General features: G+C 37.2%; 1 protein-coding gene across 2 annotated transcripts in view; it reads right to left on the bottom strand.

The window, feature by feature from the left end:
• LOC309870116 (protein EURL homolog) overlaps positions 1–19,276 on the bottom strand; it is a 32,594-nt gene that overhangs the window by 5,616 nt on the left and 7,702 nt on the right. For both annotated transcript variants that reach the window (XM_082742215.1, XM_082742216.1), the window contains exons 3-4: positions 2,103–2,639; positions 625–687 (exon numbers count right to left, since the gene is read on the bottom strand). In XM_082742215.1, coding sequence (XP_082598341.1) covers positions 625–687; positions 2,103–2,639 — 600 coding nt within the window. The remainder of the gene's footprint in view (positions 1–624; positions 688–2,102; positions 2,640–19,276) is intronic.

The raw sequence follows: 19,276 nt of genomic DNA, 5'->3' as shown, positions 1-19,276 counted from the left end.
AGCTGTTTTTTTCTTTTTTTTAGGGGTGATAATGAGGTTTTGATTACTTTAAAAAAAAAAAAAAAGTTATGTTTTAGAGAAAATCCTGAAGTATTTGTGGAGAAACAATATGTTGTCTGGAACCTGTTTCAGAATCATCCATGCTGGGGGTGGAAGCGGGGCAAAGGAACGGGTGCAAGTAGAGAGGACAGAAAATGAGCTATGCTTTTGAAAGCAGCTGAAGCTGTTCAAGATGGGTCAGGGGGTTCATTATACCATTCTCACTACTTCTGTGTTTGAAATTGTTTATAATTTGAAAACACCCACCAAACAGGGCTAATACAACCCAGCGGAACTTAGGGAGTGCAAGCATATGGTGCCTGGCACAATAAAATGTTAAGAAGGGCAGAGGTTCAGCTCAAAGGTAGAGGTCTCCAGGTCTCTATTTTTACTGAAACAAGAAAAACTGAAGTCCTCTTGATTTCGTGAAGAAGTTGTTTTCTTATTCTTTTTGCTCTGGAAACTCCAATAGGTTCTACTCCCATTTCCAAATTTAGATGCAGATAAAGCTAATAGTGTCCTGTCACAGGGGATTTTCTGTATCAACATTTTCACAAGCATAAAACATTAACACAGATTCTTTACCCTGTATTTCCTGTCGGAGCTTTGCTTTCAGTTGCTTTACCTCACCAAGAGTCATCGAATTCACTGAAACATGAAAATATGTTAATTATTACCATAGTAACATGGGGAAATAAAACATCTACATCACTAATACAATAGTTAATTTTTTAAAAAACATTTGCACTTATCTGCCACTATAATATTCACTGGTACTTTAGTAGGAGCCATTCATGAACTCCTGAAGTATGGAGAACATTTTCAACCCACAGTAAGAAACATTTTACGTCACTCCCAGTACGCCTCCACCATCTGAATCAAAAGATACGCCAGAGAATACTTCATATTATATCCATTGGATGCTGTTATTTCCCTTTGTTTCAGTTTTTAAAAAGTGCTAGAAGTCACTACTTATCAAGTTGCTTATACTTAAGCACTAAGTAGTTCATGATGCACAGATGGAAAAACAAAAAAGTACCACAGAAATAGTTTGAAAAACTGATTTGTCTACTTGTTATGTAACCTTAGGTAATTCATATGTAGAATCGAGAAATTGCATAAAAATATACCCAAAGTCCCTTCAAGCTCGAAAATCCCTTGACTTAGAGTAAAAAAAATTGTCTCAGCCACCTGGGTGGCTCAGACGTTAAGCATCTGCCTTTGGCTCAGACCATGGAGCCCTGTGTCGGGAATTCCTCTCAGCAGGGAGCCTACTTCCTCCTCTCCCACTCCCACTAGTGTTCTCTCACTGTCAAATAAATAAAATCTTTAAAAAAAATTGTCTCAGCTTCTGTGAGTTTTTGCAGAAATAAATACAAACTGAAAGGCTCACTTTTCCAACTTTAAAGTAAGTGCACACATTACCTTTGTCCTTCAGTGAATGTCAGATTGTGGCTTCTGAAATGCCACCCCCAGTCAGTTAGTGTTGTAGCGATGAGTAGTGCGGACAGTGTGTGTAAGCCAATGCTTGAAGATGTACTTGTAAAACTACAGGAACTCTGAACTTCCTTCTGTTTGTCAACTGCATTTAGTTTAATAAACTTAAAATGGCAAAAGATATGATGGACTGTAGAATTCGAATGCTTTATGACACAATAAGGAGTATTTCAGAGAACTGATGGAGAAGCTAAGACATCTCATTATTGGGGGGATAGATGAGGAAAGGACAGATGGAGAGAGAGAGAATCTTCTTGGGGGGCAGATGGGGTGGAGAGACAGACTCTTAAGCAGACTCCACGCCCAGCACAGGCCCAACACAGGGTTTCATCTCACAACCCTGAGATCATGACCTGAGCTGAAATCGAGAGTCAGACGCCTAACCGACTTAGGCACCCAGGTGCCCAAGACACCTCATTTTTGCTAGGATGATCCTGTCATTTAATTAAGCTATAAAAATCTATAATTCTACAGCCAAATTCTTGACATACCACATTTATAAAAAGATAAAAAGAAAATAAAGTCACCAAAACTGCAATCATTACGTTTCTCCCCATTTTACTTACATTCCTCTCTGCTGTACCGTGGATGCTGGGTCCCGACATCAACCTCCGGATTAGAGATTATCTCTTCTTTTTTCTGTGTCTGGTTGTGACTGTGAGGCCACAATACACTGTTGTGGCATAGAGTGGCACCTGAATCTTGCAACACTGCAAGCTCGAAGTCTGTATTTCCCCTCTGCTCCAATATTCTTTGTGAACCGTTTGCGAGCCCGCCTGTACTTCCATCTATCCACTTCGCAGAATACTTTGGAACTTGGGAGTCAAACTGTGGGAGTAACTTCTTATCTGGCTTATGCCTGAAATTTAACAAGTGATGCTGGGGATTTTTAGAACATTCAGAATCAGAATCCAGATCCTTATTTTGTGCATACTGTACAATCCAGTTTATCTTCTTACTCAAAATGGTTTTAACTTCTTCATAAGTACTTTTTGAAAGTTTAGATCGAGGACAATCCTGATTTGCAATCAAATGGTATTTTTCAAAGCAGTCTTTATGGCCCCTTAATGATTTGGTGTGCAGGAGATTTGATTTTGGTACTCCTATAGAAAAACAAAGAAAATAGAAGTCTTAACATTTTGTTTAAAAGTTTCAATAAGATTATCCAAAAATCTTAGTAAAACATAGATGTCAGTTTGTGGTAGTTTGTATATGTATTATTAAATATTGTTAATAATATAAAACATGGTCTAATAATTTTTCAATTGAACTATATATTAAGTAAAACTAAATTCTTATAATTAAGGCCTTTCCAAGGATGTTGGTCCAGAGGTATGCTATTGCATAGAATTACAAAAAAGTACTACCAAGCCATCAATTTACATTTACAAAATGTTGGCCTTTACAGTATGGTGCTTTGTTCACTACTTCTCCTCCAAGTACACACCTGTAAACATTTCTATTGTAAGGCTCTATAAGAGAATACACACTAATGAAAGCCTCAAAAAGTCAATGAACTGGTTAGATTTATTTTTTTAAGAAAATGAAAGCATCTAAAAATATCTCCACATTTCTATTTTAGCTTACTAAAACTTTATCAAGATAATTTTACCTTCTAGAAGAAACACATTACACACAATTATTTTTCACACAGCAGTAAAGTCAATCCACTAGGACACAATAACCTGTATAATTCTTTAACTCACAAATATTTATTATATACCGTAAGTAGCAGAAATAGTCTTATTACACTTTTCTACCTCCCGCCATTAAAAAAAAAAAAGATTTATTTTATTTGTTTATTTTAGAGAGAGAGAGAGAGAGAGGGAACGCTGAGTGTGGAGAGTGGCAGTGGGAGAGGGACGGGCAGACTGCACTGAGCACAGAGCCCAGTGCAGCGCTCAATCTCATGACCCTGAGATCACGACCTGAACCAAAATCAAGAGGCAGATTCCAAGTGACTAGGCCACCCAGGCACCCTTCCATCTCCCAAGTTTTAGATAGAGCTTAAGTAGGTCATTTCAATTGTTTTTTAAAGATACAGGTATTGAATACATTTTCAAATAACACAATACATTTCTTAACACAGAATACCTTCATACATTTTCACAAATTCAAACTGTTTTATTAAAGTCAAACAGCAGTGCTTTTATACTGAAGGTGAGTAAGGGATGGGGAGCTGAAATTTAACACCTGCCAGAATTAACCAGTGTAAATCTGCTTAGTGTTGACAACAGGGTAAGTAGAGAGCCACTCAAGTGCTAGGTTTAAAAAAAAAAAAAAAAGAAAGAAAGAAAAAAGGTTTTAGCTGACTCCTCAGAAAAAAATTACATTCTGCATTCATCCTTGTTTTAAAAATTGAAGCTGTAACAACTTTATTAACTGAACTCCAAACTCTGGGCCTAATAGTAAGACAATGAAGTATCTGCACTTTAATGGTATTAAGGCAGGTATAAAAGTGCTTGTATTAATTTATTCTAAAATGATGTAACATCAGCCAATGGTGGGACCTGCTGAGTTTGCCAAAACCAGTGCAAACGGGCTACTGGTTCCTCCATGAGCAAGCCATGTGAGTACACCTGCTGAACAGTGGTAATGTAATAAGCATACGGGAAACTCAAATATCTCAGACTTGTGTCTTCCACCGAGCACAAAAACTGAACTTAAACTGACTTTCATACCCATTTTATTTACGCCCTTGCTACCTGTACTGCAGTTGTGTGTATGGGTATGTTTCTGTTTTTTAACCAGTTATTGTCTGATTAGGTCAAATTTCCAGCAACATTAAGGTATTTAAAGTGCAAACTCTCAAACCTCTATTTGATAACACAGTGTACACTCTTGACCCTGCCATGCATTAACACAAAAAGGAAATTTACAAATCTGGCTTATTAGAATAAAACATTAAAGTTTTATTATATATGTTTAAGACCATAGGTAAGATAAAAAGTAGGTAGTACAAATTATAGACCAAATTAATAGCTCCACTCTGTTATTTGATTCTAATATTACTGCTCTGGATAAACAGCTGGTAGGGAGAGAGAACCTGAACTTGCTTATTTTACTAATTGGAAGATCGATGAAAGAGCTGCCTTACTCTGCAGCTTCCCTTCAGCCTCACGGCCAACACATGGCCACAGCCAATCCCTGAAACAGTCAACAGTCTCGTCAGCCCAAGGCCACAGCTTAATCCATTAAGCAATGATTTAGTTGAATCTAATAAACATAGTAAGTTATAGGTTTCTCCTTCTGTCTATATGAAAGGAAATTCTTTGGCAAATAAAACGGGTTCTAAATTATGCTACAGAAATTACTTTTTTGCTGTTACTTTTGTGGGATTTGGTATTTATATAGAAGCTTCAAAAACTTATTGATAAAAAAATAAAAAATTATATGAAATGATGAATTTTGTGATATACCCAGCACTTTAACAGCAGGTCAATAGATGTCTATTTAAAGAATAACATGGGCTTTTGAAGGTAAAGATTTTTCTTATCCAATGTTCCTCTTAGTAATTTGTGGAATACAACTTCTCTATTTTTTTTTTTTTAAGATTTTATTTATTTATTTGAGAGAGAGAGAATGAGATCAGGCCAGCATGAGAGGGGGAAGGTCAGAGGGAGAAGCAGACCCCATGCTGAGCTAGGAGCCTGATGTGGGACGCGATCCCAAGACTCTAGGATCATGAGCTGAGCTGAAAGCAGTCGCTCAACCAAATGAGCCACTCAGGTGCATGGAATATAACTTCTCTTACTTTAAGTATAATTTTTCTTTTAACTTTTACTTAAATTACCCCAATGAATGCTAGGAACCCAGAGAAGAATATGATTACATGCATATAAATAATCTTTTGAGATAAAGAGCAAATCAGAGAACTACAATATTCAATTTGCTGTGCAAATACATAAATGTAACATAAATGTCAGATTCTCTGAGATACTCACAAGAAAAAGTCACCTACAAAAGACATGAAAACAAGTGGTTCCTCAAATAAACCCTACCTCCACCAAATACCTTTTCCCCGACTCTCAGTACCCAAACCCCAAATCCCTTTCTCCTCCTCAGTCCGGCACCAAAGACTGCTCAAGAAAGAAACCTCCGGTCCTTGACAGCTCCTCCCCTTACCCGTCCCAAATGTTTTGCCGTCCATTTCGATGGCTTTTCTTCTGCCGTAAAATCTAGCAGTACAGCACCCCAACTCGCTTCACCCACAGATCACCTCTCCCACGGCACTGCCAGGTCACCCCCATCTCTTGTCCAGTTCTTACTCCAAGAAGCTTCTTTTAACCAATATACCCGGGTCGGTTGATCGGACTAGATTTTGCAGGTGCCTCTTCTCCAGCTGGAAGTTCTGTGACAAAGGGGACCATATCTGTTTTACAGGCATCCTCGGCATCATGCCTAGCACATGGTAAGTACTCAAGATAAAGTCATTAAACAAATAAGGGAAAATTTAAATTATATTAAAAAAACAAACAAACAAAACTTACTACCAATTATCATTCAAAGTCTACACAACGAACTTTTGCCCATCCAAGTAAAGGGAGCCAGGCTGTGCAGTTTTGCCAGGGTACTCAGAGGTTAATGAAAAAAAGCCATCTTTCAGTGAAGTTACTCCTACATTGAGTTTAATGGGCCATTAGTCTGAAGAACTCATGAGTGGTGCTGATTAAGAGATGGCAATCTTGTGGCATCATTCAATCTGACAGGCAAAATCACGTACTTCTCTGTTGTCTAATTTTAATAGAATTTACACACAGTGAATATATAAGGTGGCTGTTTTATGCTGACTGTAGCTCAATACCTTTAATTTTGTTAAACTCTCTAACAATTTCAAACTTGACGGGAGTTTTAAGGTTCAATTTGAAAATGTTGGTTTTATAAACATGGTTTAAAATATCCCACGTAGCAGCAGAGTTAACAAAAAATTCAAAAATATAATATAAAAAGTAAAAGTATAACACATTATACATATATAATACATTGACTACTTCGTATATTTGAACAGATAGATTACTTTTTAGTCTAGCAAAGAATGTTGAGTAGCACACTTAATTTGTATCCGTGATATACATGCCATTTTATAAACTCTTGAAGTGATTTTGTTTTTTTCCACTTCATCAGTTCAAATTATTGTAAGCGAAACAACCATTGCTATTATCAGAGATGCCAGTGAGTTTGCCTACTGACTTTTCAATTTTAATTGCATTTACAAGTATAAACAGCTCTGAGCACTAATTTGTTCCCTCAGCAGCTTTTGAGAGGGAATGAATCTAAACACAATTAAATGCGTTGATATTTTTGAGGAGCTGAGTTATAAGGAGTTTCCGAACCAGGTCAACAAAAATTGCATTACAACTCCCTTACTAATAAAGAAGTTGAAGGCCAATGTAATTGACATCCTAACTATTATGAAAACTTCTTTAAAACATACTTCAAAAATGTCCTTGTAATTTTTTTTTTTTATCATGAGGTCATTATTATTAGAGAACCAAGACTTTAATTGGAACCATAATTGCTTTTATTAAAGTACTAGTTTCCTCTGGATAGAGGCCAGTTAGAAATTTATATAGGCAGTATATTTCTATATGAACAGTGATCTTTTAAAGTTAAGCTGTTCCTATTCAATATCTTTCTTTTTTTATCTTTTCCAACTTCTAGCTCTGATTTTGCTATACCATTCTCACATACTTTGAAAACTCTCCCACTAACCCATCTGGCATGCTATCCTCATTTCTATTCTTTTAAGATAAATTTACTTTTAAGAAAATTTGGTTAAACCCACAGAAGTACAAAACCACTCAAATATCCAATTTTTTAATTTTTTTTTTGGTCTACCTATCACCGTGGCCCTTTTAAAACAAGGATATCTCCATGCCTATATTTAATCTGCCTTTTATAGTAACATATTTTTCCCCCCAAGTCAGATGATACTCTAAATGGTGCTACAAAATAGGCACAAACCCCAAACACTGATCAAGTCCTATCACATGTCCCATCACCCTTGGATTTTACCCCCAGCCGCTGGAAGATCTCATTTATGATTTGGTGGTAATGAGGTAGGCTAACCAATCTTTTTTTAATGTCCACCAGCTGGTCCTGTCAAAGAGCATGCTTCTCAGCCGACTGCACTGATGTTACTGGCTTTATGCTTCACACATTCTTGAATCTTATCATCTGGCTGCCTTATTTGTGATTACTCTCTGTCAATTAGACTTCATTTTGAATTTGCTTACTTATTTCATTTCCCAATCAAAGGAATGGCTTCTTCCACTTTGCTGCTCCCCAGGCACAGCGTGTCTAATGTAACCGGTAGTTGGATATAAAGCAGTAATACACGGCAGGAGCAGACTGGACAGCCTGAAGGGAGCATCCACGAATTACCTCAGACATAAAACAGAAGTACACAACTGGCAGTATTGGTTTTCAAACTCTGGGTTTGTGTGTTCTTTCTTAATATTTAAATAAGGCAAGAAAATGGAGTTAAAAATTTGAGTTCCAGGCTGTTAACATGCTGTGAAGAAATCTCACTGCCCTCCAGTATGACCAACATTTGTGCAACATTTCATGCAGGTCTGCTTCAAAATCTTTTATATGGACGCTCATGTCTTGCCCAGTTTAAAGAATTTTATCAGTTAAAATGTTTTTATTTGATGATCTTCTCTCTGTTGCTAAGAGAGCAAGGACAAGTACCTGCACGTTTATGTGCTGGCCATATGAAGAAGAATCCAGAGCTTACGTGTTCATTGTAAAAATGGGAGGGGAGCTAAACTTTGTTGTTCCAAGAAAGACTGAAGGGATTAAGAGGTTAAGTCTTTGTGAGGATGATTCCAATTTTGGACCAAAGGAAGAGAGGAAAAGCTCTATAGCTCTATAAGCAGGGATAGCACACCCACAACCATATTGCAGACAAGTCTTGGTTAGCCTACAAGTGTTTGAAAAGAAAAAGAAATACACACACACACACACAAACACACGTTTGAAAAGAGAAAGATTTATATATATACACACACACAAACACACACATACATATACATATACACACACATATATAGATCTACTTAGAATTTGGTTTCTCTTAAGAACCAAATCACAAGTCTGGCAGCAATGGGCTAGTTATGAGAAGAAGCTATTGTCTGAAAATAGGGCAAGTGCTGTTTAATTTGAAACCATTTTATCATTTCCTTCATGAGTGTGTAAGGAACCTGTGACCCAGCAGGCTATGCAGCCGTGTTCATTAGTGACACTTGTACTGTACTGTGAACTGCTTTGGTATAAAAACTGCTTGTTCTGATGATGCTTTTCTTTTTTTCCCAATGATGTTTTGACACCTCACTTGACCAGGCTATTCTTCATCTGATGAGCAAGGAGGAGCAGCTAAGCTAGGATTCAAGAAGAGTTATTACTACTCTATCTACTGCCCATCACAGTCACTCACAGTGGAGGATGCTCAGTCTATCCTGTCATGAGACTAAAGGTAGGAAATCAGACCAACGGTGGAAAGGCAAGAATAGAAAGTTGGAGCACCTGCTTCCTTCCCACGCCCATGGCAAGCTAGGCTTCTATTTTTATTGGTTGTCTTATGTGCCTTCATGAGTATGGTGGTTCTTCTTTTTTTTTTTTAAGATTTTATTTATTTATTTGACAGACAGAGATCACAAGTAGGCAGAGAGGCAGGCAGAGAGAGAGGTGGAAGCAGGCTCCCGGCTGAGCCGAGAGCCCAATGAGGGGCTCGGTCCCAGGACCCGGAGACCATGACCTGAGCTGAAGGCAGAGGCTGTATCCCACTGAGCCACCCAGGCACCCCGAGTCTGTGGTTCTAACAGTGTCCTATTCCCTCCTACCCCATGCCTTTAGCTGAAGAGTCACTTAAGAGTGTGTCAAATTCAAGTACCAAACATCCTGTTTAAAAGTAAGAGGTAATTGCTTATCTCTGCATTTAGCAGATGGAATTGCTGGCAACCACAATAAGCCAATACACAGATGGGTTCAGCAACTTGCTTTTCCACACTTGGAGAATCATTGCCCTAAAGAAAGATATACCAACAGGTGGACTTTAGACAGCAGATTGCAGCTTAGGATGTTTACTCCATTCTAAAGTTTTGTGTGTGCTAAGAGAAGGATTAAGCAGTTAAACAGCTTAATCCAGTGAATGAATTATAAGGGCAAATTTCAGTGAGCAGGAGTTCAGAGAGAGAATGTAAAAAGATAAACCGCCATCTCTAATAACCAAGGAACTGAGATGGAAAGGAGATCTATAAACTGCAAATGACTCGTTAAAAAGAGAACCTCTCGGGGCACCTGGGTGGCTCAGTGGGTTAAAGCCTCTGCCTTCAACTCAGGTCATGATCCCAGGGTCCTGGGATCGAGCCCCACATCGGGCTCTCTGCTCAGCAGGAAGCCTGCTTCCTCCTCTCTCTCTGCTTGCCACTCTGCCTACTTGTGATCTCTGCCTATCAAATAAATAAAATCTTTGGAAAAAAAAAAAAAAAAAGAGAACCTCTCAGTTAATTTTACTTTTTCATTGTAACAGTTGGCACCCTTGGGAGACACACCTACGTAACAACTGTTTATTACTAACAGTACAAAAAGCAACAATTCCCTAAGTTACCTACCTGTTTTTTAATTAGCAATGTCCAGTACAACTTTCTGTGCTGATGGACAGGTTCTGTATCTGTGCTAGCCAATACAGTAGCCACTAGCCACCTGGAGCTATTAAGCATTTGAATGTAGCTGATATGACCAAGGAACTAAAGTTTTAACCTTATCTAATTTTAGTTAAGTTTAATTACCACATTGTAGCGAGATGACCAAATTGGACAGGGCAGTTTGTCCAGAGGTAATTAAGCAAAAGGGTATTTGGCATGAGAACATGGATGGAAGCTACCCATGTTCTTACTGATGGTTTCATATGGGATACTAAGCTCACAGTAGCACACAATACAAAAAACTAAATTTGCTTTTCTAGTACATTAAAATATGTCAAATTTAGACTATTTTTTAAGTGGCACAATTAAAGCTGCACTATAAAAAGTTTTAAGTCAATAATCCAGCTGACCCAAGTAAACCTCTACTTGTTCCATTTTCCCCAAAAGAACTTTAACTGAGTGTAGACATTTACTCTAAAATTGTTTTTGTGCACAAAGCTGCCATAAAAGACTCTTGAAAGGCTACTCAAATTAACTGTAGTATGATTGTGAGCTATCAGTTTTAAAATATCTACTTGTATGTGACACAGAAAGACTCTAATTTGCAGACCCCCTCCCCCAAGCCCCTAGCTTTCCTAAAATTGCAGGTTCAAAAGCCAGAAATGTGATAGGGGTATGAATTCTTTGCCCTTTATTTCCTGAAACCTGGTTAAGGTACTGAATGATTGATCTTACAAATAAGAAAAACAAACTGAAAAGCTGTCCCAAAGTTATTTTAAAACCTCAGTTTTACATCTCAACTTTGTGCATACATTGGAATCACAGTTCTTAAAACTCTTAAGTTCTTAAAATTCTTAAAATTCTATTCCTTAAGTAAATGCTAAATGGCAGAATCTAGTAGAGATATATTAGTTAGTGAATTTGAAAGCATGTATAATTCATTTACCACTATAGGTAGTAAATGGTAGAAGTTCAGGCTGATGGGAAACAATCATTACAATTCATTAACCAGTTGATAAGAAAAACTAAAGCTAAAAAGAAGCAATGATAGTTGATAATTCATACTGCAAAATGCTAAAACAGAACACTGTGACCATGTGTTATAATTGTATCAAAGTAATTCTACAGTAGAAAGAAGGAAACAAAGGGGTCAGAGAACTGACATATGACAAAGTTTTCCCATCACGAAACAAATACTCTTTTTTTTTTAATTGGAAGATTACATGGTATTAATTCAGCAGTAATGGAAGCCATTAAAACAAATGATAGGACTGCAAATTGGGACATACCTCTGATCTAAAAGTCTACCTCTGAGAATTTAAGCTACAATGGAATGGGGATTTAATCAGACAAGCCTAAAAGATGTACATATAAAGATTAGTACTGGTAAACTGCAAGGAAGCTAAACATTCATCAATAGGATAGTGGTTAAATAACTTAGGGCACAATGGGATGCAACCTTAAAGAAAAAGTGGTAGAATTTAATCTAACATGAAAAAGATGTTCCAAATATTGTAAATGAAAAGGCTGCTTATTAGTTGGTACATAAAGTTTGATTTCATTTTTTTAGTACAATATACTGGGGCGCCTGGGTGGCTCCTTAAGCATCTGCCTTCAGCTTAGGTCAGGATCCCAGGGTCCCGGGATCCAGCCCCCCATTGGACTCCTTGCTCAGCAGGAAGCCTGCTTTCTCCCTCTCCCACTTCCCTGCTTGTGTTCTCTCTCTCTGTATCTCTCTGTGTCAAATAAATAAAATCTTAAATACAATATACTATACCTGTGTGCACATGCACATACATAATCTATTGCAGAAAATCATTTAGAACATAACAAAAGTATCAAGAGATTGATGGTAGATAGGTGGGCCTATGAATCTTAACATTTTTGTTGCATCCTGTATTTTGATTTTTCTATAATAAGCATAATTTACTTTTTCAATGGAAAACATTTAAAAAATGCCTGTGAAGAAATACATTTTGGTTTGGGAAAGAACACAGCATTCCTTAGTCCAAGACAAATTATGCTTTAAGTTATTGTATTCTATGTTCCAACGGACTAAGTGAAACAATAAAGACTGAGCTACTGAAATTGTAAGACACACACATGCCTAAAATTCTCAAGTTTTATCAAGACTGTGAGAATTTTCTTAGACTAAAAATGTATGTAGCAAGGAAAAGGATCTACCTTCAAATGAAAACAGTTCTCCTGCCCCCCCTCCCCCCACAAATCAGCAGCTGCTACATGAGGGAAATGATGAAAGCTAGAGCAGAAAAACCTAGTGAAATCAAATCACAGAAAGGTAAACTCAGGGACAGCTGGATAGCTCAGTAGGTTAAGCATTCGACTCTTGATTTCAGCTCAGGTATCACAGGGTCGTGAGACTGAGCCACATTAGGGGCTCTGTGCTGGGCGTGGAGCCTACTTAAGATTTTCTCTCTCCCTCTCTCTCTGCCTCCCACCCCCCTGAAAAAGGTTAACTCGTAATAAATTCAAGCCTCCTCAATGTACATAAAACATTATTTTGTCAATGGAGAAGCTGTTCAATATACAAATCACAGGAATCTTTTCAGTACTATTTCATCTTTTGAGATGAGATGCAAACAGAATCCTTCTATATCTGAATTTAAATACTAACATTTGCATCACATACTAAATATATTTACCACAGGGCTTCTATATTCATCATCTCCTCTACATAATACATGTACTCCCAAAAGTTGAGCTGTCGCATATTAGGAGAAAGGAGAAGTAAATGGTGTTTAGAACAGAGGAAAAACTTAGACAAAGACATGAAGTGAGAAAGAGGGAGGGAACCGGAGTGGAAAGGGCAGAGATGGAGGGGGCACCCCTTTGGAAGAGTAATGCAAGATCCAAGTGGCCAGCTGAACGGATATCATAACGCATCTTAAATGTCATGTTAGGGAGGGGTACCTGGGTGGCTCAGTGGGTTAGGCCTCTGCTTACGGTTCAGGTCATGATCTCAGGGTCCTGGGATCGAGCCCTGCATCAGGCTCTCTGCTAAGTGGGGAGCCTGCTTCCCCCCCTCCCCCCGCCTGCTTCTCTGCCTACTTGTGATCTCTCTGTCAAATAAATAAATAGAATCTTAAAAAAAAAAAGTCACATTAGGGAGCTAATAACCTGAAGAAAATGGCAAGGAGTCAGTGGATAGTTCTAGGACAATGAATGACATGAAGAGATCTGTACTTTAAAGACTTTTCTCAATACTGAGAGAGAACTGGGGGTGCAGGGCAGTGATGGGGATACAGGGATTAAATTTATGAAATGAATTAAGTGGTCTTGAGGAAATACTTGTTAAGGAGGAAAAAGGGCCTGGACAAAATTATAGCAGTGGGAATGAAAAGCAGGTAACAAACAGGAGAGAACCAATAGGGCTCAAAGACAGACTGTAAAAAGAGGGTGGGTGGAAGGAGCGGGGTAGCAGATAGGACCTGTTGCTAACTAACAGGCCAATTTGCCTTTGTATATCAGAAAATCATCCCGGCCAGAGCACACTGCTTGAACAGCAAAGCCTAGGTAAGATTTCTGCTCTATATATCCCTGCACCTACAAAACTCTACATGGAAAGTCCTGAAGAACCTGGAACTCTTCATTCACTAATGGTGTTTTTTCAAAGCTTGCTCCTGAGACCACCTGCCGAAGAGTTAGCTGGGATTCTTATTAAATGCAAATTTCTAGACTCAACTCTAGACCTACTGAACCAAAATCTCTGCATAAGGAGCCCACAGTTTCACGTGAACAAAAGATGAATGAAATATAAATTACATGTGTATATGGAAGTAGAGATAAATTTAGTTTAAGAAATGAATTCAAGACACATTCAGAATATCTAACTGGAGGGGTCTAGCAAGCAGTTGAATGTGCAGATCTGGCACTTAGAAGAAAGATTTGGTTTGGCCTGGCACTGTGTCTGTGGTAAAGTAGAGGTATGGTTGAAGACACTGCAGTGAAAGAAGTCAAGGAGTGCAATATGAGAAGGCAAGAACAAAACTCAATGAAACACTAGTATTTCAGGGACCTGTAACGGTCAATGAACCTGGAAAGACAGAAAACTGGATAGAAAAAAGAAGACATGTATTTTATCATAGAATCCAGGGAGTCAAGTATTTCCAAAAAGTGGGAAATGTTAAATGTCAGATTTTGGAAATGGTGACCAATGACAGGGCACCGAAGGGTGAGATGGGAGCACGGACAGAGGAGACCTTGGACGGACACTACTGTTTTAAGAACTATGGTTTAAAGGAAAGAAAGAATTTTCACTTGATTTTTCCTTTTAAATATAGGAGACAAAAGCATTTCTGCCCTTCTAATGATCCTTTTGGTCAATCTGGCAGGGTACAGGGATGATAACTGTAGGTAGGTAAGTTGATGAGTAAACCCAAGTTAAAGCAAATGGAGGAGAGGGTAAATAAATGAATTAAGAAGAGTGGGAGGAAGAAGATGGTCTGTAAAAAGCATGAAACTTTTCTATATCCACACTTAACTGGATTAATTAAGATCTTAATTTCTTTCTCAAGATACTCATGGCTAGTATTCATCAGACACAGTTAATAAATACACTGGTAACCTAAAAGCTTTCTGGAGAACTTTCTGATACAGTATGTAGGAATTGTATTTTATCTATATTGTATTTATTCTACTCTGTAATAGAAATACAGCCAGAATGTTGCTTGACATTGAGTTGAAAATTGTTGATATCCTGAAAATATTCTGAGAAGCCAAAGTCACATAGTCAAGATTATAAAGGAGACTTTTTAATAATAATAAACAGAAATGTTCTCAGGGTAAATATTAATAGTGTTAATGAGGAAGTAGAAAGAATACAAAAATTTTAACATATTTTATGTATGTGTAAGTATCTTATGTTAATTTTGAAATATTCCCCAATGCCACTAAACTGGGCTGTTTTCAAATCAGACTGGCAATTTTTGTTCCTTAAATTCATTGTAGATATTATTCTACCAGTTATCCTAAGCTTTAGGTATTAAAAATGTCATTTAAAAAATGTCATTTAAATATATTTATAGAATACTTTATAGAGACAGGAAGGTGTTTTTAGTGTCTACTAAAATCTCCACATTACTACATTGGAAATGAACATTAAGTGTGAATTTTAAGTAAGGTAATACATGAAAAAATATATTAGTGACTGAATTTATACCTCATAAAGGGAAATAATTCCTTATCCTCTTCTAACATGCTACATAATTCCTTTATTCTACTTTTACCTCCTCTCAAGTAAATTTTGCAATGGTGGGATTTATGTTTGTTTTGTTCAATGTTTTATCCTCAGCTACTGGAATAATTTCTGGCAGTTGCTTAATTAATATTTACTAAATAACTGAGCTTAAAAAATTGCCATGGACCCAACCACATAGCTTTAATTATGAAATTTAGATTTTAATGGGTATGCACAAATCATTATTCTGCCTTACCGGTATACAACTGAGAAAGTAATGACAAAAAGCAACCAAAAATAGATACACTAATTTAAAATTATTTGTAAATAAACGACATTCCCTTATCACAAACTATAAATCCAAGGCTGTGTTTAATGGGTTTATTCCCCTTATCAAAAGCTTAACAGATGGTGTGCCAAATTGGATTAGCATAATTTAAACCCACTCTAACTAGAACTATAGTTAATATCACATTTTCACAATTTTTCAGTGTCAGCCACTTTGGTTTCAATCACATACATTTTTCATATATTTGAAAATATCTGAAATTCAACTATATTTGTAATACACAATGTTAATTTCCTATATAACATGGAGATTAAATTTAAGGTGCTGTAAAAGTACCTTCTAATTTCCAAAGTGCTATACAAATATAAAGATATGTTGTTTTTATATTTAGTAATAAACCCTTGAAAATTACAAGTTTTATTATTACAATGTCAACAGAGGTGCAATATTTCTATGTATGTCCTAAATATTTCTAAAATGTTCTATTGATGTAGTTAAGTTCATTGCTCATTATCTTCTAAACTCAGAAACTAGAAAACTCACCTCACAAACTACCCGTTTCTCTCTCTCACAGCATCCGCAGGCACTTACTGGGGCTGATGAGCAAAAGGAACATTGTGTGCAATTCCAGAAATGGTGCTAACATTTGCCCTTGTGTTTGCACTGACTGCCTCCTTTACTCAGAACCCTAGTTCTTCTTGAGAGAAAGACTAATCAGGGCATGTGAGCCTCCATTACCTGGACCGTTAAGAGGAAGAGAACAGCATTAGAACCACTACCCTCATTACCAGCTGACATCTGCATGATTCTAGTAAATGTCAGTCTATGCTCCACTAGCTAATCTCTTCTGGAGATGACAAGACAAGTCACATGTGTGTGTCCCTTCTCTCTGATCATTACCAGTCCACGCCACGAGTTCTAAAAACTGTATTTTCTTGAGAGATTGTTTGTTGAGATTATAATCTATATGGAGACAATATCACTCCACTCTCTTCGGTCAACAGAAATGTACATTTTCAGATATACCAATGAACATGGATGAATCAAATAATATATGGGTAGAAATAATTTTTTAAAATTACACATCTCTTGAGACCCACATTTCGTTCCTTGCCTCAATATTCACATTTGTATAATTCATCTCTAACTCTGCCTAAAAGTTAGTACCTACTAAATTTTAATAGTTCACCTAGTTTTCTTTGGAGGCAGAAATGATTTAGGCACTTGGTTTTTAGAGTTGGAGGCATTGGGTTTGAATATGTAAGCCGTGCAATTTTGGACTAGTTACCTAAACACTCTGCTCACTTTCCTCATTAATCAAATTGGGATAACACAGTACTTCATACAGTTATATTAAGAAATAAAACAATGCATGTAAAGTTCATAATACTTGACAAACAATACCCATTATTTAGATAAGTCCCTTATCTAAAGTCCAAGTGCCTTAAGTATCTACTGACAGTTGAACTAGCTTTTCCCAACATGAGAGTGATATTTCATTTCTTCCATAGAATAGAGAAACCTATCTTTGTCTTCTTTCTTTACAGGCCAATATTACTTTGTATGCAATAGAAAAATTACTCTTATTTCTGGGTAGCTGATTTCTCTTTTATCAACTTTCCAGTAACAGTTTTAAATTATTTTAATCACAAAAATTCTATCCCTTTACTGAGAATAATTTTGACCTACATATTAAAGATTTTCAATCTAGACTTATTTCCGTATCTCATAAAACATTTTTCATCTCTGACCACAGGATGGGATGAAATAACTATGAAGTTGAACCAGAATGCCATTTTTAAATATTCTAACTAACCCTTTTACTATAAATAATTATATAATTATAAAATTATGATGCTATTTCCAAGATATTCTGGGTTGTATATTCTGCTTCCTTGTTTTCAACTTTAAATTACTGATTTAAGGAATATGCTTTTATCACTGATTTAAAAAGGACTCAGGATCATCCAGTGCCTTGGGGTCATCATTATGAGCACAAATTGCTCTGCTGGGGTATCCAGAATAATAGAAATGCAACATATCAAATGAATCTAGAAATCCTCTTTCTAAACACAGCTCTGTTAAAAGTCTTTGGGGAAAAATACTGTTTATCCTCCTGATTGAAAAAGAGCCAATTATCATCAGTTAGTATTATTGGCTACATTTTATTTTTTTGAATATGGTACAAAGTTCTATTAGTAAGATTCCTAAGGCCTTTATAGTAGACTCCAGAAAGATCTCATGAAATTCTGTACAAGGGCAGAAAAACAGCAGAGAAGCTTCACTGTGAGCAAGTTTAAAGGGAAAGAAATGTAAAGAAAAGCGGTACTCTGAAGTCTCCTTTAGACTGATTCTCTCATCAGTCAGATACTCATTATTCCTTGACAGTCCTCGTGCTGCTGCTGATTAGGTACTAGCAAATAAAAGAGACTCTAAAAGAAATCCATGCCCTTATGGAATTACAACTGGGGGGAGGAAGCACATCAAACACACACAGAAACAAACAATTACAGTAAATAATTATAACAAGTACCATGAAGAAAATGGTGCTGTGAGGAAAAGATCAGTGGGGAGAGTAGTGGTGGTGGGGGGGGAAGGGGCAGGGAAAGGGAGGGAAGGCTGCTTTGAGAAGGAACTTTTTAAGAGTTAAGATACAGCTGGGTTCTCTTTGTGGAGCCACCTTGCCTCTCTCTTAGCTAGGCTTGTCAAGTCTTCACCTCCTCCACGCTTGACTTCCAGCCCTGATGTTTTGGTTAAAAGGATGGAGGGGGAATTCGCTTATTTACTCATTCACTCATTCTGAAAAGAGATCTGGACAGGGTAGGAATAATAGCTTAGATCTGGACATTTAGTTTGAAGAACTTATGGGTTATACAGATAAAAATGTCTAAAAATTAGTTGCACATTTTGATGTGTAGCTTGGGGAAGAAGCGGGAAAGGAGGCAGGAGTTATTTTGCTAGTTTTCATTATATAAAAGGTTAGGAAAGTCCAAAGATTGAGGATAAAAAGCCTAGGACAGAGTATGCCAACACTGAAAAAACAGAAAAACAAAAACCTATACAGATTATCAGAACTAATCAGAAACATCAGGAAAACCACTGAGTGAATGGCATCAGGCTATGGTCTCTAATTTAAGCTCTTAAAATATGGTACAGCTCTGACATGAGAGACCTGATCTGAATCCCTTGTGTCATTTACTATCAATGTGACTTTAGGGCAACTGTACTTGACCTCAGAGCCTTCATTTCCTCACACACAAATGGAACTACTACCACTTACCTCTTAGTCCTGATGGGAGAGCTCTGTTAGCTATAAAAACGCTTGATTCTGCTTAAAAATCTTTGGCAAAGTGAGGGTTTCCCACCTTCCTAGTCATTTCTCCTGGCACTTTAGCTATATACTGTGTCTCTAAATGGGAGAAAATAAATATGAGTCATTTCCTATTTAAAACTTAAATGGGCGGGACGCCTGGGTGGCTCAGTTGGTTAAGCAAAGCCTGCCTTCAGCTCAGGTCATGATCCCAGGGTCCTGGGATCGAGTCCTACATTAGGCTCCTTGCTCATCCAGGAGCTTGCTTCTCCCTCTGTCTGCTCTGCCTGCTGCTC

The sequence above is a fragment of the Mustela nivalis genome, assembly GCF_964662115.1.
Source record: "Mustela nivalis genome assembly, chromosome: 1".
Lineage (NCBI taxonomy): Eukaryota > Metazoa > Chordata > Mammalia > Carnivora > Mustelidae > Mustela > Mustela nivalis.
Note: the sequence above shows the minus strand (reverse complement) of the source record. Positions and strands in the feature narration are given on the sequence as shown.